The sequence below is a fragment of the Ailuropoda melanoleuca genome, chromosome 13 (genome assembly GCF_002007445.2).
Source record: "Ailuropoda melanoleuca isolate Jingjing chromosome 13, ASM200744v2, whole genome shotgun sequence".
Lineage (NCBI taxonomy): Eukaryota > Metazoa > Chordata > Mammalia > Carnivora > Ursidae > Ailuropoda > Ailuropoda melanoleuca.
In genome coordinates, this window is record NC_048230.1 from 57,507,626 (window position 1) to 57,529,658 (window position 22,033).

Here is a 22,033-nt window from a genome sequence, read left to right on the forward strand (position 1 = left end):
ATAATAAGTCTCCTGAAATACATGTTAAACGTCTACTGTGTGCCAGGCACTGTACTTGGCTCTGAGGATGCTGCCCTGAATAAGACGGGCTCGTGCATACTGCCCTGAGGCTCAGAGGCTGGAGAAATGGAGGAGCCATTTCAGATGGTGACGCCAGCTGTGAAGAATATAAAATACAGATGTGACAAGCAGTGACTCTGCTCGAGGTTGTTTGAAGTTGGGAAGTCAGGGACAGGGTTGCTAGATTGGGCCAAAAAGAGCACCCAGGATATCTGAGTAAATGTGGTAAATGACAGATAATTTTTTAGCACAAGTATGTCTCATGCACTATTTGGGACGTACTTATACTAAGAAATGCTTTGTTGTTCATCTGAAATTTTGAACTCAACACAGTGTCTTGTGTTTTATCTGGCAACCCTGGTCAGGGCAGGCCTCTGGAACGTGGAGAAATGGAATGATCTTGGGGAGGGACATTCCAGAGGGAGAGATTAGCAAGGACAGAGGCCCCAGACTTGGGAACAGGCATGTCCCCAGCAGGAAGGCAGGCAGCCCGGTGTGGCCGGAGCAGGGTGAGCGACGGAGGGAACGCAGGGATGCCATGGGGGCAGATCCCACAGGGATCTTATTCTAAGAGTTGGAGATTTTTAGCAGGGAGGTCATGTGGTCCACACATCCCAAGCTGTGTGAATAGGCGGATGAGAAGTTGCGGAAACCCTTGCAAAAGCGAGACCTGGATCTCTTGCTCGCCTCTGTGCTGGAGGAGCTGTCTACATGGCCAGCTCCTTCCCTTCTCTGTCTCAGTCTTTTTGGGTGTGAAGTGAGTGGTTTGGAGCAGATGTTCTCCGTGGAGTATGTGTCACTCCCTGGGTAACTGTGGACAGCAGCCATCACCTCTGACAATCCTTGAGGTCTCCCCGGGGGCTCGACCCTCTTCCCCAGCTATCCCCAGCTGGCACCTGTCCACTTCTCCTCCTTCACAGCCCAAACCCACAGCCACACGTTTCCCATGCGCCACATCTGTGTGTGCACAACTGCTCGTCCGTTTTTTCTTGGCACAACAATCAAAGCCCATGTGGGCCCCTAGGAGGAAATTGAACACTTGGGCTCTTAGCTGTCTAAAGCAGCATTTGCATACCTGCAGGGTCTCAGGCCTGAGACACAGCTGGGATTGGGCTCAATGAAAGGACAAGGGGGGTCATGGAGCTGGGCATGGTTTTGAGGAGGGGGTGTTGGCATTTGCTAAATTTAACTACTCCAAGCCTCAAGCCTTTGGTCGCCTGCCCTTTCCACAAGCTGAAGGAGAGGAGGACACTTCAGTGTGTATCCGAGAACGGGCTCAGGGAATGAGGAATGACAGACCTGCAGCGATCTTACCACTTGCTCCCCTCTCCTGCAGCCGTGGCAGACATTGCTAATCAATCACAGCATTCTGCCTGTGGGCTCCCCGGGGGAGCTCCAGAACTCTTCTCACCAGTGTTCCAGCGAGTGCTACTCATCGACTGAGGTTGGCATGTGAGAATAAACAGATTTGCCTCTGCTTTCTGGCCCAAACTTTCCATCGTACAGATGGAGATAGACAGGGAGACCCTGTTACCTCACCAGGATTGGGTCCAATTTTTCATTTTCTTCCCCTTTTCAGAAGGACTGTCTTCATTGCAAGTGACAAAACAACCAATTCAAATAGGCTTAAACAAACAAACAGAAAAGACTTTATGGCTCATACAAATGAATATTCCAGTGAGTGGGCTTTAGGCGTAGCTGGATCCAGGGCCCCATACAGTGTTTTCAGGACTTGGTCTGTGTCTTTGGGCTCTAGTTTCCTCTGTGTTGGCTTCATTCTTGAGGCGTGAGGGGTGTATGCCTCACATGGCCCTCAGGAATTTCAGGCTGACATTCTGCCAGCTCAGCAGTGACAGTGCAAACGGAGCTTCTCTTCACAGTAAATCCAACATGAGTCTTTGAGGGCTGTCCTTGGCTCCGCTGGGGTCACATGGCCCCTGCTGCCAGGACAGGGTGCTCTCTGATTGGTTTGGCCTGGGTCGTATGCTCACTTGTGGTGCCTGGGAGTGGAGCGGGGTCAGTGGGCTCAGAGTGGAGGAGCTGGTTCCCAGGGGAAACATTGGGGGCCACGACTGGAACAAGGGGGAATGGCTGCTGGGTGGGTAAAGCAAGACACGGTCCAGCAAAGAGCTGAGGCTGTAGTTGGGGTAGACCAAGGTCATCTGGAAGAAGCGCGGGGCTGGTGTGAGGCCTGTTGGGCCCCTCTCAGTTCCTCCTCCGGCTTTCTTGCTTTCATTCACGATGCCTGCTCGCTGCCGGGGACTCCAGTCCCCACTGGGACTATGGCAGTGACCCCAGCAGCTGCAAAGCCCGCCCCCATGGAGCTCACATTTGGGGGGGTGGAGGGGGGCAGATGGACAGTGCACAGCTGAGGAATGAGACGTACGGGGGGTCAGGGCCTACCGTATTTTCCAGATTCTTCCTTGGTGGCCTGTTCTAAACCTGTGAACCCACTCAGCTCCCTTCCTCCCCACTCTGCCCGCCTCTTTTTCCGCCATCAGAATCTACCCACCCACTGCCCCACCCTGTCACAGGCCAGCTCACCGTGGGATAAGGAATTTGCTGAAGTCCTAATAGTAGTCGTAATAGCAGCCCCGGTAACAGCAGCAACAATACCAGCTAATATTTAGTGAGCCCTTGCCGCGCACCATTTTCAGCACTTACAATGTATTCACCCGATAATCCTCACAACGACCTCATGGTGGAGAGGCCGCTGTTGTCTATACTTCATGGACAAGAGCGCAGGGCTCCGAAACCTGACGTGCCTTGCCCAAGGCCACAGAGCTGGCGGCCTGGGGAGCCGGACTCTGAACCTGGCTAGAGAACTTGCACTTGGACTTACAAGGTTGGTGCTGATAGGGCCGTGGAGGCTCTGGTGGCTTATCTCTGAACAGGACTGATGACAGGGTCTGTGGGTCCCTGGGAAAGTTCAGGCTCTTCTGGCTGCAGAGCAGTATTTTTTTTTTTCCCCCCTGGAGCTCCTTACACGTGGTGGGACCTCCTGCTGTCATTCCTGTGCCTGCATTCAGAGCCCAGCCCCGGCTGTAGGGCCCTGCAGACCCTCTCTGCAGCGGAGGGCTCCGGGCAGGCCACTTCCTGTCACTTTCATCAAGCGAGGCCCTTTCTCTCTTCTCTGCAGCCCACGTCACCGTGGTCTGCAGCGGAGGCCTGGCTCCACGTGCGTCTCGCAGCCCCCCTCCCATCTTTTTTTCCTTGCTTGGGTGAACCCCTGTAGTCCAGACTTCTGACGGGTCTCCAGTGGCCTCGATGGGCCCCGGGGCTCACTGGAGACAGTAGAAACAGCAAGAGGTCTGCTTGGGCAGTGTGGGGGATGCTGGGGACCCCCTCCCCGTCCTCGTGTGTCTGCAGACCCTGGGTGAGGGAGATGGTCGTTGGTGACTCAGGGCGTGTTTCTGTGTGCCCGCTGACACTGGCGGCAGGGCCTGGAGCACGTGGCTTCTGTTCTGGGATGTTTCAGATCCTTCGGCCACTCCTGGGAGTACGCGTCAGGGTTGTTCGTCCCGTGTAATCACGACATTGTTTTGGTGTTTTTCTCTGTTGATTCCTGTTTGTTGGTTGTGGTGTAGCCAGTACTTTCAGAGGATTTTGAAATATTCTGTAGAGTCCACTGTGTCCCAGGCACTGTCCTCCTCATTCTGCATGGATTATTTAACCCACCAGCCGCTCAAGTTGTGGGGGGCTCTCATTATGTCGGTTGTGTGGATGGGCGAACCGAGGCAGACAGAGGTGAAGCAGCTTGTCCAAGGTCACCCGCTACTCCGGGAGCAGGGGGCTGGCCTTCCGACCCAGATGGTCTGGGTCTAGAGTCACTCTGAGCTTTTCATCATTACCTGCAGTCCCCCTCTGAGCTTCGTGGGTGGATTTGTGGCTTGTGATCTGTCCCCTTTGGCCTTCTCCTCCCATCCCCATCTTTTGCCATGACCTGGAAATGCACACCAGCGAGGGGTTTCCAAGAGGTCGAGTCCTGGCGCTGCCACTTCACCAGGCGCGAGCCCTCGGGCCTGTGACTTGTCCTTGGTTCCCCCCATGTGCCACTGGGGCAGAGAGAGTCATTACCTGTCAGGTCGTTGTGAGGAGTGGGTGAGTGGACCCGCATTCCATGAGAGCAGCGTGTGGCAGGGACTAGGTGCTCAGTGCACACTCGGTGTTGGCCAGCGGCTCTGGCCATGCGCCCTTCGCTGTTGAGGACGTCTGCGCAGGTCGTGCACCCACAGCCCCCAGAGCTGAGCCGGGGCGGGCTGGGACAGCTGATTGATTCTGAAACCCATTCTCCCTCCTCTTTGGTTTTCTCTTTCCTGCAGCCACCCATCGGCAGGATGCCTGGGGCTTTGTTTAGAACCAAGATGAGATGCTTGCTTTGCAGATCCACCTCTTCCTTCCTTAGCTTCTTGGGGTCTCCTGCCCAACCCCCAGCCCAAGGTCAAGGCCCTTCAGCCCTTCCTGTCTAGTGGTCTTATCCAGGACTTCCTTGTTTAGGGTTCGGCAGGTTGGGAGGTGGTGTTCTGTGAGCCTTTTGGAGCCGAGAATGTTCAGTGCACGGCTTCCTCTAGTTCCGGAAGCCCTGACTGATGGTTGGAGACCTGGTGACCCACAGATGACCTCTAGATTGGAAAGAGTCCAGCTTTGGGCTTAGGGGCATTTGGAGGTCAACAGAGCTATCCCCATGCCTCAAGACTGCCACGGCTGTGTGGCAGCGACCAGGGATCTACTTTACCCCCCAGATTCCTAAGCCTTCTCTAGATTCTTCAGGTTCGTATATATAGGGCATTGCACATAGTAGGTGTTTAAGTCTAGCTAGTTAGCAAGTGTTCATTGAGGGCCTACTGTATGCCAGACATTATGCCGCAATCAGGGAATAAATACCTCAGTAAACAAGACGAATGTGGTCATTGCTTTTGGGGAGCTGACCTCTACGTGGGAATAGACAGATAAACAAACGATCTGAATCATTCCAGATTACACCTGGCTGGCTACTTTAGCCAGCGTTGTCCAGGTGTTGCTTGAGGAGGTGGGTTCTAAGTTGGGGAGTAGCCAGGCTTGGGGGAAGAATGTTCTGGGTAGAGGGTATGGCAAGTGCAAAGGCCCTGAGGTAGGAATAGGCTGGCAAATTCAAGGAGTAGCTAGAAGGCCAGGGTCGCAAGTCCAGGCTGCTAGCTTTGAGTCCGCACACTTGCCTTGGGCCGTGCTGCTTCCTGAAAGGTTACTCGGGCTGCTGGGCACAGACTTGGTGCAGCCGTGGAGGCTGCGAGGCCCACAGTGAGCGGGCACCATCCACCTGAGGTGTCCCTCCTGCTGTGTGGTCGCTCAGGGTCTGGGGTTCCTCCCAGGCTGGCCCAGCCATCGGCACATCTCAGAGCGTCTGCTTTCCTGCCACGGACTCTCTCCCACAGACTCTGTCCTTGTCTTGCAGAAGGACAAGTTCTGCGTGTACGAGGAATACTGCAGCAACCACGAGAAGGCCCTGCGGTTGCTTGTGGAACTCAACAAGATCCCTACTGTGCGCGCCTTCCTTTTGGTAAGTTTCCTTGTCACCCTCCCTTCTGCTCTGCTTCAGGCCTGCGGATCTTTGGGCACAAGAGAGCTTTGCGCTGCCCCGTCTTGCCTGGGTCAGCCGGGCATAACAGCTGGGGTAATGCTGAGATCACCAAATGTTTTCTAGAAAGGGGCAGATTTTTGCCTTTTTGCATCACGCAGTCTCTGTCACAGCACTCAGTTTTGCTGTTGTAGCATGAAAGCAGCCGTAAATAATATATAAAGGAGTGAGCATGGCTGTGTTCCAGTAAAGCCTTGTTTACAAGGCAGGCGGAGGGCTGGATCTGGCCCCAGGGCCACGTTTGCCAATTCCTGATCCAAAGTAACGATCCTGATAAGAGTGGCAGCAATGGTAGTAATGATTGTATTGTTAGGATTATTTAATTGTAAGTGAAAGAAAATCCAGTTAAAATTGGCTTATGCCAAAAAAATTTTTTTAGGGGTTCATTTTCTGGGAAGTTTAAGACCCAAGCGGGCTTCAGGCAGAGCAGAATCTAGGTGTTCAAATATGTCATAGGAATGTGTTTCTCGGTTCTGCTTTTCTCTGCCTTGGCTCCATTCCCAGGGAGGCTTCCCCACGTGGTGCCAACATGGCCTCCAGCAGCTCTGCGCTCACAGCTCTCATAGCAGAGCAGCTGGAGGATACAAGAGCTCCTCTTGCTCAGCAGCCAGCAGCGAAAGTCCTGGGTCTTAAGCCCATTGGCTCAGCTTGGCTCAAGACCTTATCCCTGAACCAGTTGCTATAGGGGGAGGGTTTGGTTGTTGCTCTGATTGGTCACTGCTGGAGCTGGGGGGCGGAGTCAGCTCCATCCATACCACAGGCCCTAAGGGTGGGGTGGAGCCCTGAAGGACAGTTGGTTTGCCCTTGTGCAAGCAAGTTGGGAAGAGAAATTGGTCAGGCCAGACCCCAGACATCCCTTCTTCTCTACCGTTGCAGAGAGCTTCACTTGTGTAGAAAGGTTCTCATTTGTGATTTCCTTGGAGTTTTACCAGCCACTGTCTGTTGTGTGCGAATTAGGATATACGTTCCTCTGCTCTGCAGACATCCCAAATAACAGTGGTTTAAATAAGACCTTTATTTGTCTGTCATGGTAACAGTGTGGATGTAGTAGCCAGCCTGAGGCCGCGATGGGGGCCCTAGTGTCCAGCCAGTGCCCTGGACTATGCGCTCATCCACGTGGCCTAAGTTGACCTCTCACTACTTCCCCATTCCGGGTAGTGGGGCGCAGGAAGGATGGGGAGGAGGGCCTGCCCTTCTCCTTTTAAGGGCACTACAGGAAGCTGCACACATCTCTTCTGCTCACATCCAGGACCTCGCCATGTGGCTATACCCAGCTGCAGGGGAGGCTGGGGTGTGCAGGTGTGTGCCCAGATGAAAATTCTCTTGCCGTGGAAGACTACAGTAGGGGTCACCACAAAGCCCTTGCAGCAGATGATTTTGATGCCTCTAAAATCTGAAGTGACTTCCCAAGAGTACGTGAAGAGCCATTGAGCTTCTCATGGGTTCGAATCCTGATCCCTCACTTCTAAATTCCCAGCTCATTCGGTCAAAGACCAACACCCCTCCCCCCAAGAACGGTTTTATTTTCCAACAGCACATAGAGAAAAAAGCACGCAAAAGTAGAACAGCCAACCGGGCACAAGGAGTGTTAACCATGTGCCCAGAGGGCTACACAACACAGTAAAGTTCTTACCCACGCTTCTCCCTGATGCACAGTCTCCAACAATGTATTTCCAGAATTTTGATTCAAACCATGTGTTTCCTTCACTAGTGTGTTCGGGTTGCTTGGTCTATTTCTTGGGAGCATCTGAAGAAGGGCAGATGGGTTTCAAGTGTCTTAGTGTTCAGGACTGAGGCTGTTGGCTGCCCTTACCCGTGTCCTTGCCTTGCCAGTTGTGTACTTGCATTCATTAAAGAGTTAAGCCAAAAACAAAGATAAAGTCACATAACAGCAGACCACACACGGCCCCGTTTCTGTGATTGACCTGCTGACTTGAGTCCCGTAGTCCCTGCTGTCCAGGTTCTAGGCTCCTGGAGGTGTCCCCTTGGGTTCAGCTAGGTCTTGGGAAGCAGGAGATGCCAGGATGGTGTTAGCAGGGGTATGGGAAGGGAAGGGCCCCACTTTCTCTTTCCTTCCTTCCTCTCTCTCCTGCAGTCTTCCTGGTGGGCCAGGCTACCGTTTTCCTAGCAGCAGCTGAGTGGGGTCGGATTGGGCAGGGGAGGACACGGGGTGGGGGGTGCAAGCCCATGCATCATCTCCCTCCCCTCCCTGCTGATGTCTCCCAGCTTTTGGCCACCTGCAGAAGAGCTGTCTCGAGTCTACCATGGGCTGTTAAGGCATTGGGAACAGATAGGATCTGGCTTTCCAGTCATGATGTGTTGTGTGCTCACTGAGAGATAGGATGGGGCCTTCATCATTCTGAGACTCAGTTTTCTTATCTGTAACATGGGGGTAATTTATTCATTTATTCATTCATTCTAAGTCTTGGGTTACAACAGTGACCAAGGCAAGAAAAGCCCTTGGTCTCATGGAATAGCCATTCTAGTAGGAGAACCTTACGTGCTATGCCATGTGGTGTTAAGTCCTCTGGAGGAAATATAGTAAGTTAAGGATGACAGGATGTTTGCGGGGAGTTAGGGTGGGGGCTGCTATTTTAGATTGGTCTGTGGGAAAACCGTGTCTTAAGTGATGTTTAAGCAGAGACTTTGGTAAAATAAGAGAGAGAGGCAAGGAGTATCTGGGAGGAAAGCATTCCGGGTAGAGGAATTGTACGTCCCAAGGCCCTAAGGTAGGAGAGTGTTTGATGAACAGCGAGAAGGCCAAGGTAGCTGGAATGGAGAGTCTGAGAGGAAATGTGGGAGGAGGTAAGATCAGAAGAGTCTAGAGGCCAGATAATAGAAGGAGCATTTAGAGAGTGCAAGGGGTCTGAGATTCTTAAAAAGCTCTTTTTATTGCAGGATATAGCGACATGTACTCAGTGCACTCGTAGCGGGACACCTCACCCAGATCAATTCTGTGGAGGAGGAGAATGTAAAGAGATAATTTTCAAAAGTTCTTCCCATCGTGCCCTGAGTGTCATCTTGCTAGAATAGTGAATGGCAGCTCTGTGTGTGTTTGCTTTTTTTTTTTCTTTAAACGAAAATAATGTGAAACAAGAATTTGGAGTGTTTGGGGCAAGTGCGGTTGGCAGCTTTGACAGTTATGTGAAAACCCCTGAATCCTGGACAAAGAGCCAGGCCCTTCTCCCGGCGGGTCCTGGGGGCTTCTGGAAAGCACTCCCCTACCCCTGGGCTCCCCTCTCTCTGCCCGGAGCTGACATCACCAGGGCAGCTCGTGGCGAGCTCTGGCTCAGAGGACAAAGGCCTGAGTGTGAGCAGTGTGGGGCCTGGCCTCTCCCAGCTGCCACAGCTCAGATCACCCATCTGTGCCCCGGGGGCGGGGGGGGGGACGTGTGGGTGGGAGCCGTGCGGTCCTGCCAGAGCGGGGACCTGGGCTCCCCTGGATTCAGCTTCTCCAAGGAGAGGGCCCACTGAGCTGAGAGGCAGCCGCTCTGAGGTTCGGACCCGTCCTTTCACTTCTGTGTTCCCATTTCCCATCTGTAAGAGGGAGATAACGTCCCTGCTTATCCCGGGCTGTGAGGATGAGCTTTACTTATAGGCAGAGTGCGAGGTGCAGGGCCTGGCACGTGGTGAGCACGGGGCGAATGTTCTCTGGGCTCGTTTTCACTTGAGTATAAGCAGGGAACTTGTCTGCTTTGTTGGGCAGGTTCCCCAGTGCTTGGAACCGTGCCCAGCCCATAGTACACACACAATATATATTTGCGGAATGAATGAGTGAGTGAGTGAGTGATAGGATGACAATCCTTTTCTCCAGGAGTTCCTGTGTCATTTGCAGTCTGCTCGCGCAGTGTCAGGGAGGAAGGCGGGGACCGTGGTCGCTCGTTCCTTAGTGTGCCCCTTCCTTCCATCCCGCATGCATGTCAGCACGCATGCGTGTCGTGGGCACATAGTGAGCCCAGGACAGGACGGTGAGGGGTTACGGTGGGGGACTCAGTTCACTTTCTGAATCCCGTTACCCTCCCTCTATAGAGGTGACCAACCCCGTTAGAATTCGGTTTATTTTTCTTCCATGCCCGTCTTCGTATTTTACTACCGACGTGTTCTCCACAGACGATGCCTGGTTTTGTTGTTTTTAAAGGCTTTGTTTGAATAGGTTCATAGCATCCACATCCTTTGGTTTGTGAGGTCCATCCGTGTTGCTCTGCGCAGTGCCCGGTCCCCCGTGTCCCCTGCCCTGGAGTGTGGCAATGTATCAGTCGATGGGCGTATGTTTCCGCCCTTTATTTGGTGGCTATTCGGGTTGCTTTCCATTTTGTGCTGTTCCAAACAAGGCAGTTGGGACTGTCCCTGTTCCCGTGTCCTGGTGTGTATCTGTGAAAGTTCCTGTAGTTCTTACAGACCAGGAGTTAGCAAACTTTTTTGTAAAAGGCCAGATAGTGAACACCTCAGGTGTTGTGACCGCGTGCTGTCACAACCGCTCTGCTCTGCCACAGTAGCCTGGAAGCAGGCACGTGCAGGTACGTAAGCAAAGCACGTGGCTGTGTTCTAGTGAGACCCTGCTGACCGCAACAGGGAGCGGGCAGGATTTGGCCTGGAGGGACAGATTGGCAGGCCCCGATCTGGGCTTTGTGCTGGGTGACAGGTACGCCTATTTCCACCTCCCCTGGGTGTTGCCGAATTGCTTCCGAAGTCTGCAGCTGTGTTTTGAGAGTGCTTCCCCTGCTTGTTTGAAGGCGGCCATGTCCCTTTGCCGTCTCCGGCGAGTTTTAACGAAGGTCTTCTGTCCCTTGCAGAGCTGCATGCTTCTGGGAGGCCGGAAGACCACGGACATCCCCCTGGAGGGCTACCTGCTGTCTCCCATTCAGAGGATCTGCAAGTACCCCCTGCTCCTCAAGGTGAGGCGTTCGCCCAGCTCCTTCCTCTGCGTTCAAAGCAACAGAAAACCCAGCTCCGACTGGCTCACTCAGAAAGTAAAACGTGGTTGCTCAGGTCACTGAGACGCGCAGGGACCATGCTGGCTTTGGGCCGGGCCGGAAGCTACCGGGACCCTGCCTCTCTGTGTTCAGTTCTGCTTTACGTTCCGCATGGTAGCGGACGGCTGCGTGCCTCGGGCTGCGCGCCTCCTCACGTTCAGGGGCGGTGGGACGCGCGAGCCTCTCTGGTAGTAGCTCTGACGGAAGTCCTGAAAGTCACTCAGGCTCTGGCCATCCGGGACAAGAAGAATGTGATGTCCTGAATGGTTTGGGCCCGAGGCATATGGTTTAATTCGAGCCAATTACATGAAGCCTTTGCTTGTGCCATTTAGCCTTTTTCTCGCCTGCGCTTAGACGTGCATTTTACCCCAATGGCGAGGAGCTGGGCAGTGTGCGGCTCTGATGGGCTGGGACGTGGTCCAGTGCGGTGAGCCGTGCAGTGTTATGTTCTGATGGGCTGATGTCCGGATCAGGTCCTCCCTGCCTGACCCAGTCACACTGAGCAATGAGCTCTGATTGGTGCAGACCTTGGTCATGGGCTCCAACCGCCAGCCAATCACATGATCCCACAGGCCTCAAGCCCGTGGGTGGGGATGTAGGACGTCCTCGTCACAGTCCTGGCTCTTTGTGGAAGAGGCTGGGGGCTGCTGAGTGGGCCAAGCGCAAGCAACCACACACCTGCCGACTTCACCTCTGACTGAGTCTCGGGAGGGCAGACCAGGGGAAGATTTGCTGCTTGCGTGGCGACCCAAGGAGTCTTCATTCCCAGCTTCAGGGTCGGCTTCTGGGCCGATCCCCAGCTGGGTGCATGGCTCTGCCACCATCCGCTGCTCTCCGCCCCGGGTCTTCAGTGCTTGGAAATGGCGGCTATTGGCCCGAGCCTCCCCTGGCTCCATCCTGAAAGCCTTGCATCTGACAGCTGTTCCTTGGGGTCCCTGCTGGTGGATTAATTTGGCTGGTGGTGCCTCATTCATGCACCTGTCACTGGGGCCACATGCATCCTTGCTCCATGAACCGGAAGGCAAAGGGGAGGGGAAGATTACTAGGGCACTCTTGAACTTGACTTTCTGCTGGACAAGGTGGGTGACCCTTGAGTCTGCGAGCTGGACCAGACCCCCTCTGGGGCCATCAGCTCTGCCCGTGAACACAGGCTTCGAACATGTGCAGCCACGGTTGGTGGGACGAAGTTCTCTCTGCGCCTCCTCTGGCCTGCTGCTGTTTGTCCCCGGGATCTCAGAAGGACCATTTGTGGTGGTTCTTGGAGCTGCTTTGACCCCCCAGACTCGTGTTTGAAATGCTGTGTGTAGCTAGCTCTTCACCTTGGTGCCGGAGAAGCTCTGGGTAGAACTTGCAAATTGGCAGCCCGTGGATTGAATTGGACCTGCAGATGTGCTTTGTTCCATCTGCTCGGTGTGTTTTCCCAAACTTGAATCGGTTGCCAGGGTTTAATAGGTAGTACCCTGTAGCGGTTTAGAGCAGGGGCTGGCAAAACAGGGGCCTGTGAGCCAGATTTAGCCCGTGGCCTGTTTGTGTACAACACATGAGCTAAGAATGATGTTTACATTTTTTAAAGCCTTGTTTAAAAAAAAAAAAAACCCTAAAAACAAACAAAGAAGAATATGTGACAGAGACCGGATGTAGCCAACAAAGCCTAAAATATTTACTATTTGGCCGTTTACAGAAAAAGTCTGTTGACCCCTGGATTAGCGCCAGGCTTTGTCGCCAAAGGCTGCTTGAGTTTGAATTCTAGCTCTGCCATTTACTAGCTGCCTGACCTTGGGCAGGTCACTTCCCTGTGCCTCGGTTACTCATCTGAGGTATAGAGTTTGTATTAATACAGACAGGGCTGTTAGATGATTGAACATTTATTCACTTAATTCTGAGAACAACTTGATGAGGGAGGCACTGTGATTAGCCCCAGTGGAGAAACCGAGGCACAGAGGAAGTGGCCTAGTCACAGCCACATATTAAGTTAAATAGTAGGAACCATGATTTGAGCCCTTTCGCGAGGCCCGCCCTCTAACCACTAGGCTACGCCGCCAGGTAAGCACTTTGGGGAGTCAAGCTGTCAAAGTCCTTGGGTTTTGGGGATGCTGACCTTCTCAGTTCCGTAGGTGGGTGTCTGGGAAGGTCAGCGGCCTTGTGTTTTGTGGCTCAGTGGCTGCTGTGTTCTTTCTTTCCTGGGTTTGCAAACCTGGAACATCTGGCCCTTTGGAAGAAATGCCTGCTCTAGCCCCACAGCTCAACCAAGGCTCCCTAGGTGTTAACCCTTTGGTTTCTGGATCTTGGAAAAGTCTGGGGTCTCAGCAGGTGCTTGGAGTGGTAGTTTCCATAACGTATTTTAACAACCAGCAGAATTGGACCTGTGTGTGTGTGTGTATGTGTGTGTGTGTGGACTCAAAGCTCACAACGGAAGGCCCAGGCGTTTCTGAGGGGCCACAGTTCGGTCTGGCAGGATCCATGGGCTCTGGAGTTCCAGGAGAACAGACAGAGAGGAACAGAACTGGCTGGCAACCAGTGGGAGAATAACTACCCACAGGAAACGATGATGAAGCCAGGCTGTGGGTTTGCTCTCCTGACCAAATGGCTGTTTACTCGCCCCGTTTCCTCGGTCTCCAGCTGTGTTTATCGGGAGCTCAGATAGCACCAGGGGACCGGCCAGCAGGGCCTTAGATTCCTGTGGGGACGTGCCATGCTCCCCGCCTGATGGACTCGCTCAGTGTCCTGGCCTTTGGCACCCACAGCTGGAACATTTGCATCAGAACACAGCTGGGACTGAGGGCAACGCTTCATGCTCCTCCTGAGTTCCTCCTTCCTGTCACATTTTCCAGAGGATTCTAAAGGATGATACCATGAGCCCAATCTTTCAAGCCTCTCCCCTCCTGGCCCCTGCAACTCTGACACCCTCGCAGATGTCCCCGTGGCTCTCTGAGCCCCCTTGTTTGAGCTGAACTCCAAATCCAGTAGGTGAACAGGGTCAGGGAGCCTGGGTGGGAAGAGGGAAGAGGCGAGAATGAAGGCCTCATTGGGAATGACCCCAAAAAGCTGAACTTGAACATTGCCTAAGAATAGCCGGAACATTCTATCTCAGCCGTCGGCCCAGGCTCAGGATAGACAGTTGGCATTTTTAGGCTTTGTTGAGTTTTCCATCGACGTTTCCAGGGAAATGATTCAGGCTTGGGGTGATGCCCCTGGTGCTCAAGTGACAGGTGCCCGAGGGGAGGCTGACTGTTCCTGGCCCTTTGGGTTGTTTCCTGGTGGTGCACAGATCTCATGGTGGCCGGCCACTCACTGTGCCCCAGCTGCTGGTGTGGCCCAGGACCTGCAGTGGTGCATGGGATAGCCCCTGCCCCTCAAACTCCAGGCATACTGGGCCCCACGAGGGCCTGGTATGTCATGGAAATGGGTTGGAGCAGGTGAGGGGCAAACTGGACAGGCACATCTGTCCAGAGGGGGCAGCTGCCACCCCAGGCCCCCTGTTCTCCTTTGCTTCCTAAACCCTTGGCGCCTTCCTTGCAGTCTCCTTTGTTGGCTCGACACCTCCTGGGCCTCTAAGCATCGGTGGGCCCAGGGCTTGGTCCTTTTCTCTCTCTAGACTTGCTCAGGAGTGGCCTCATCCACCTTATGGCCTCTTAAAAATATGTATATATTCAGAAGTTGTGCGATCTTCATTATAATAATTTTAGAACATTTTCATCACCGTCGAGAGAAACTCCAGACCCATCAGCAATCCCTGGGCTTTTCCCTCCTGGCCCAGCCCCTGGCCGTCACTCATGCACTTCCTGTCTCTGGGGGTTTGCCCGCTCAGAACCTTCCATATAGACGGGGTCATATAATATGTACCCTTTTGTGTCTGGCTTCTTTCATTTAGCACAGTGTTTTCCAGGCTCGTCCACAGGGCAGCGCAGATTGGAGCGTCATTCCTTTTTATGGATGAATAGTATTCTGTTGTATGGGACCCCATTTTGTTTATCCATTCATTCCTTGAGGAGTGTTTGGGCTCTTTCCGCTTTCTGGCTGTTTTGAATAGCGCTGCTATGAACACCCGCACGCCACCTCCTTGTGGTGTCCCCGTGGCTTGAAGCCCCATCTCTGTGTCCAACGTGCAGCCTGGACCTGTCTCCCAGGCTCCGGGCTTGTTCTCCTGCCCACTCAGTTTCCCCACTTGGAGGTCAGACAGGCATCTCCTACCTAACATGTCCAAAACAAATGCTCGGCTCTCCTCTTTCCCCAGACTGGGCTCCCCTCCCCGCCACCCCCTTGTCCCCATTTCTATAAATGGCCAAACCCGAGCTGTCTTTGGCTCACCGTCCATCCAGTCTGTTAGGAGGTCCTGTTGGCTCTGCCTTCGGAATCTATCCTGAGTCCAGCCCTTCTAGCTCCTTCACTCCACCTTGCTCCCGGGCCCCTGCTACAGTCTCCCCCTGGGTCTTCCTGCCTCTGCCCTTGTCCTCCACAGTCTCTTCTCAATTCAGCAGCTGAGCGTAAGCCAGTTCATGTCACTTCCTCACTCAAAACCACCCAGCAGCTGTCACTCAGATCGAAATCTGGATTCCCCATCACTGTCACCCATAATGTGTTACACAGTTCAGTTATGTTTCTTTCTGACCTCCTTGCTTCTTCTCCCACCCTGCTGGCTCTGCTTCGGCCACAGGTGTCTCCCTGCCATTCTCTGAGCACAACAAACATGTTCCTGCCCCAGGGCCTTTGCATTTGCTCTTTCTTCTGGGACATCATTACTGTAGATACCCTGAGGCTCACGCTCTAATACTGTCAGGCCTCTGTTGCTCAGTTGTCCCCTCCTCAGCGAGGCCTTGCCTGACGTCCCAGCTGTAGCAGAAGTACCTCTGCCATTCTCTGTCCCCTCGCCCTGTTTTTATTTTTCTTCACAGGCCCTTTCCCTAACTCACATTCTGTTCTATAACTCGTGGTATATGGATTGATCTTCTGAATCCTCAGTAGGCTGTCAGCTACTGGCCAGGGCAAAGGTTTGGGCCTGTTCTGTTTGTTGCTATCCCCCAGTGCCCAGAATGGTGCCTGGCACATAGTAGGGACCCCCCCCCCAGTTACTCACTGAATGACTATGGAAATGCCACCGTAGTGTTGCCAGCCGTTTCTAAATCCAGAAATTGGGACTTTTATGTGCAAGCTCCTGATTTCCAAATGTCATCTTGGTTCAAAACTTGTCTAACATGCTGGGGCCAAATAGGGCGTGTCCTAGGAGCCGTCTGCTGGGGACAGCTGCTCTAGGGGGCTTGTAGCAGGGATGCTTTTTGCAGAATGGCTGCTCAGGGTGCAGCCTTGGGGCCCCGCACGGGCTCCGGTGTGTCTTGCACCTCCCACATCTGTCTGCAGGTGATGCAGCTGTCGCCCACACTCAGCGCGAAGACCTTGCCATTCAGTTGTTCCCTCTGTGTCCCTGGCTACCAGGCGTGTGGCGCTCCTGGGGATGGACCGTGGTCCGTCACCACTGGGGAGGTGTTGCCATCAATTCTTGGTGCAAGGGGATGGCTGGGGAGTGGCGTGTTCCCCGGAGTGGGGATGTGGACCACTCGGAGGCCTCCACAGGATGTTAGGTGGCCCGTGAAAAACCTTTATGTGCGGTGAGTGGTGGGGGAGGGGGCGGGCAGCCCTGGAAAGCTGTGCATCCGTAGGGAGAATGTTCTTTCCTTAGCAGATCCCTTTGTGCCTTCCTGACTCCCTCTGGGAGAGGGTTAGGTTGGTGCTACGGTGTCGAGCGTTTGGGAGGCCGTTTACTTACTCACCAACGCTGAGCGACTGTTGCGTGTCAGGCATCGTCCTAGGTGCTGCAGATACAAAGTGAACAAAACGGTCCGGAGCCCTACCTCTGTGAGACCAGCATCCTGCTGGGGGAGACAGACAACGGCTAGGTGGATAGAAAGTGAATATAGCTGTAGAGTTGGGACGGGTGCTGTGGAGGAAAATATCTCAGACTAAGAGGGTTGGTAAGGGCCAGGAGTGGGGGACTGACAGGGTGACATTTGAGCAAAGACCTGGAGGAGGTGAGGAAGGGGGCTGTACAGGTACCTGGGGGAGAGTCTGACAGAGGGAAGAGCCAGTGCAAAGGTCCTGCGACAGGACTGTGTCTGAGGAACAGTGAGGTGGCCAGAGGAGGATCTGAGGGAGAGAGTGGGGGAGTGAGGTCCGAGAGGTGATGGGGCCAGATTAGGCAGGGCCTTGTGGGCCATTGTGGGGTCTTCGTCTTCTCTGAGTGTTGTAGGTGGCTCAGGAAGGTTCTGAGCAGGGGAGGGACAGGGTCTCACTTTGTTCTGACAGGATCCTTCTGGCTGTGTGTGGAGAATGGACTGTGGGGGGGTGTGGGGGCGGGGTCCACGGAGTTGACTTCAGCCATCCAGGTGGCAGCTGGCTGGACCAGGGTGGTGGTGGGGGGGTTCATTTTGAGATTTGCCCCTTCACATCATTTGCCCATTTCCTATTGGATACTTTGGGTCATTCCTCTGGAGTTCTTTCTCTGACTCTGATGTTATGAAATGAGCTCCTTATCTGCCAGGATCTGGCACTGTTTGTCACCATCTTGCTGTGGAAGTCAGAATTCTCCTCAGCGCATCCCCTGCCGCCCCGGCTCTTGTGCTCCCCCGGCCACAGCGCCCACCCTCCATCCTGCCTCTCGGGCTGAGCGCTGACACCTTGCCCACAGCTGCGCTGACACCTGGTGCCAACCCAGGTTCTTTCCTGTGTGGTTGAGCAGCAGTAGCCTCGGGATGCTCCCTCGGGGGGCGGCACCTGCTCTCACCTCTTTTTTTCCCCAAAGCTTCAGGTCACACTGATTTATCTTGTCTGATTTATCTCATTCGTGTTCACTGCTTGGGGCCGTTGTCTGGTCTCCCTTCCCCGGGGGGAGCACCTTTTGCCAGAGAGGGGGCTCCATCTCCCCCTTCCTTGCTTCCCTTTTTCTGTGTCCCCGGAGCATGAGCAGGCACTCAGGAAACCCTCGGGGCCCTGATGTTGCAGAACATCTGGGCCTTGGCACCGTTAGGACCTGTCCTCCAGAAAAGAGGCTGTTGGTTTCCAGGCAGGGCAGAAATGAAGTGAATGAAGGGACGTTCTGGAGCTGGTGTTCTGCTCGGAGTGCTCCGAGCAACGCGCTGGCAGACTGCCATGCTGTCCCACCTAGCCAGTGTTGTCAGACAACAGACTGATGATGGCTAGCGTAGCCGGAGTGCCTACCAGGTGTGTACTTGACTGCGGAGGTCCTTTTCCTCAGTATGGGATTCACTGTCTGTGAGCAGAACCAGACAGTCAGGCTCACGTCCAGGCTCCTCCTTGTACTTTCTCGGGGCTTTGGGCTCTTCTGCCTCAATCTCCTTATCTGTTAAAGGGGATAAAAACGGACCCTACCTCTCAGGCACAGAGTAAAGGCTGAGTGCGTGGGAACTGCTGCCAGCCTCCTTCTCCTCCTCTTCCTCACCACAGTCCTCCTTATCAGTGCTTTTCAGCGTGGAGGGCGACTGGCCCAAGGTCACCTGGCTGCAGAGGGGCGGAGCCAGCTCTGGTACCCACGTGTGGCACATTAGAGCGCCACGTCCGTGATTCTCAAGGGAGCAGAGAGGTGGGGAGATACTGGAACTGTTGGGCACGTCTGGATCAGATGGTTAAGGGACCCATCTCTGCTGGCACGGTCCTGTCGGTTGAGATTTGGCAGGAAAATCTTCCCTGCAATCTTGAGGTCCTGCCAGTTTCTCCCTCTTGTTTCTCTCTCATCACACGTAGTGCGTGGCTGAAGCCCTTTGACGACAACGAGCCTGGCCTTCAGCTCGGCCCAGGCCTGCGCTTGGGGGTGGGGGAGGGCTGTGGAATAGGACCTGCCTGGACTGGCCGCTTGATACGGTCCGTCCTGGTCCCTGGGAGGGTGGGGTGTTTTTATACCTGTCCTACAGATGAGAAGACTGGGGCTGGGTGGGGTCTGTATCTGTGGCCTCCTTCTGACTCCTGATGTCCGTCATGTTTCTCTATTTTCCTTTCTGTCTTTCTCATTTACTCCCTTCCAGCTACACCTCCTCCTTGCTGTTCCTCCTTATATGCCGTCTATGCTCCCACCTCAGACCCTTTGCATTTGCTCTACCCTCTGTCTGGCACCCTTCCCCAAGACTGTTGCAGGACTCCCTCCCTTGCTTTTATCCAGAGTCTCTGTTCAAATGTCACCATCTCAGAGAGGCCTCCCCTGACCTGCCATTTGAAAGAACACCTCCTGGGGTCCTGGGTGGCTCGGTTGACTAAGCATCTGCCTTTGGCTCAGGTCATGATCTTGAGGTCCTGGGATCGAGCCCCACGTCGGGCTCCCTGCTCAGCAGGGCGTCTCTTTCTCCCTCTACCCATCCTCTGGCTTGTGCTCTCTCTCTCTCTCAAATAAATAAATAAAATCTTAAGAAAGAAAGAACACCTCCCTTTCCAAGACCTTGTATGTAGCCTGTCATTCTGATTTGCTTTCATAGCATTTATCAGTGCCTGACATTGTATTGTACATGTGATTCTTCTTTATTTTGGCCCATCTCCTTTACTAGAATGTGATACCCACCCGGTAAGGAATTTTTCTGTTTCATTTGTCCCCAGGCCCTAAAATACTGCTCTACCATGACGAAGGTGCTCGGAGGACATTTACTGAATGAGTGAATGAATCAGTGATACTCCCCAGCCCCAGAACACCCAGTCTGTACAGAGCAGAGCTGGGATGTGGCACAGGGCTGTGTGTCTGGGCCCCAGTGAGTTGATGTCTCTCATTCCTGTCCTTTCCTGTCCCCCCAGGAGTTGGCCAAGAGGACTCCTGGCAAGCACCCAGACCACCCTGCGGTGCAGAGCGCCCTGCAGGCCATGAAGACCGTGTGCTCCAACATCAACGAGACCAAGCGGCAGATGGAGAAGCTGGAGGCACTGGAGCAGCTGCAGTCCCACATCGAGGGCTGGGAGGTGCGTCCGGGGCGGGGCCTCCACGCACCTGCACGGCATTCAGCCTGCCGGCTGTGTTTTGTTTGGCCTCCATGGTGTGTGTAAAAAAAAAAAAAAGTTATTTTCCAGTGAAGTCCACATAAAAGTCTAGATTTCACATTTCTTTTGAAAAATCAGTAGCACGGGGCCCCCAGTTTCCACGGCCACAGCCACTAGAGCTTTCGGTGTTCCTCAGCCCCAACTGCCCCCCAGTCCTCCCCAGTCTCTCTCCTTCACACGTTGCCTTCTCTGCCTGGTGTCTGTAGGCCTTTGAGCTCTTGATGCCAAGGCCCATGGTAGTGCTTACGGGTCTACTCCAGGACAGAATTCTGGCTTTGATGCTCCCTTGCTGGGTGACTTTAGGCAGATGTCTTGACTTCTCTGACCTGCCTATTTCCTCATCTCTTCCTGGCACACAGTATGTACTCAATAAATGGTCTCATCTCTTCCTGGCATGCAGTAGGTACTCAATAAATGGTCTCATCTATTTCTGGCACACAGTAGGTACTCAATAAATGGTCTCATCTCTTCCTGGCACACAGTAGGTACTCAATAAATGGTAAGTGTTGCTATTATATTACTATCGTCATGCTTACTGCGGGGGTCTGGGATTCTTGAAATCTTTTCGTTGTGCATGTGTTTAAACCTCCACATCTTTCTTAGATTTATTTGTTTAAACCTCCATGTCTTCCTTAGATTATCAGAGATTTCCTCCAAATCTGTTGAAGGAAATGGGGAAATCTGAATAAATAAAAAAAATCAGTATCAGAGTAAATGCAGCCGGCACAGAAGATCAAAAGCAGAGATGAAAGACGTCTAGATTCTTCTCTAAATCATCTGCCTTTGGGTTTTCTGGCGCTTGCGACTTTTGGGATTTCCACTTCTTTCCCTTGCATTCCGGAATGCTGGATGTGACTCCGTGTCACTGTGGAGATTGAGAGTCCGGCTGTAGAGAGGGGCCTGCTTTCAGGGAGGAGGTCGGTTGTGTGGATTAGCGCTGCCCTGTCCCCGTCCTCTTCCCACTGGGCCTTCCCGTCCTGCCGAAGCCGGGAAATGAAGAGCTGGGTTGCTCAGTCCCCCTTGTAGTTCAGGGTTGGGATGTGATTGGCCACACTCAGATCCAGCTGCTGGGGATTTGGAAGATGGGGTGGGGCAGAGGCCCCTGGGCTGTTTTTGCAGCAGAGCAGAGCCCCAGTCGTGTCTGGCTTTCCGTGGTAGCATCTTCAGAGGGTCCAGGCTCCAGCGCCCTGGGTATCCAGGGGCATGGGACATCTGCTTGTTGGTGGTGTGTATCTAGCAGGCAGGGATGGCTCTGCAGCTGACAGTGGAGGCGGCAGCTCCCGAGGGCCTGGATGCAGCCTGGGTGGTGATTTCCTGGAGGATCTGCGCGGGCAGGGGTGTGTGATTCTTCCTTTTCCCAGTTGGGGCTGAGGCAGTGGTTCTGTGGGGGGTGGGCCAGCCCTAAAGTGATATTGGTTTTCTGGGAGCCCTGGTTTGGATTCCTGGCTCCCCTAGACCATCCGATGATGAAGGAAGCCCCTTATTTCTTTCTGCTTAAAATGTATGTAGCTTGGTTTCTGTGTCCTGCGACTGCAAATTATCAGATCGTCTGGTGTGTCGGTTAGGGTCAGTTGTCTCAAGACTCATTTCAGCCCCAAGATGTCAGAGCTCCCACTTTGTCTCTTGCAGCCTGTTGGCCTTCCCCTCCCGGTTCCATGAGAGCGGGAGCTCCAGGCATCCTGTGTTCCCACATAGTAGGAGACAGGGGCGCGGCCAGCTCAGTGAGAGGGAGCTCTTCTTCTCGGTGGAGGAAAACCTCTCCCAGAAGCCCCAAAGAGACTTCCCCTCTCATCTCATTGACCAGGGGGTCACACGGCCACTTTCAGCCAACACGCTTTCCTGAAGAGCAAAAAGAGTGGAGGATGTGTTTAAGCCTGTTTGGGCTTTGAGCTTCCTGGCAGCCAAGGTGAGGAGAGCAGGAGACATAAGTTACTCAATATTTATTTTTCAAAAAAGGAAGACAGAACTGTTCTTCTGGGAGACAGAGAGTTTCCTGGAAACCAGCTGAAGAAGAAATTTCTCACATGGGCCCCTGTGGAGAGGAGGATTGAGCAAGCACTTTGGCAGCCGGAGCAGAAGTGATTTCTCGATGCCTACTTCTGGGAAGGACCTAGGGAAATAAGAACTGAGGATCTTTGGGGGCCCTTTTAGACCCTGAAAAATCCACAGTTGGAGAGTGGCCCTGATTTCGATCACCGTTTCTGGGTAGGAGATGCATGCGGCAGGATAAGAATTTCTGGCAATTACTGAGCCCCTATTACATGTCGCCAGGGCTAAGCGGAGGTGCCTTCATGATCCCCATTGGAAAGCTGAGGAAACTGAGGCATGGGGACTTGCTTTGGAGGCCCAGCCCTGTAACTGA

The 22,033-nt window shown here is 53.7% G+C and overlaps 1 protein-coding gene across 2 annotated transcripts in view; it reads left to right on the top strand.

Moving 5' to 3' along the window:
* The window catches only part of PREX1 (phosphatidylinositol-3,4,5-trisphosphate dependent Rac exchange factor 1), a 186,872-nt gene that overhangs the window by 79,808 nt on the left and 85,031 nt on the right, over positions 1-22,033 (top strand). For both annotated transcript variants that reach the window (XM_034639807.1, XM_034639809.1), the window contains exons 4-6: positions 5,492-5,596; positions 10,468-10,569; positions 19,432-19,593. In XM_034639807.1, coding sequence (XP_034495698.1) covers positions 5,492-5,596; positions 10,468-10,569; positions 19,432-19,593 — 369 coding nt within the window. The remainder of the gene's footprint in view (positions 1-5,491; positions 5,597-10,467; positions 10,570-19,431; positions 19,594-22,033) is intronic.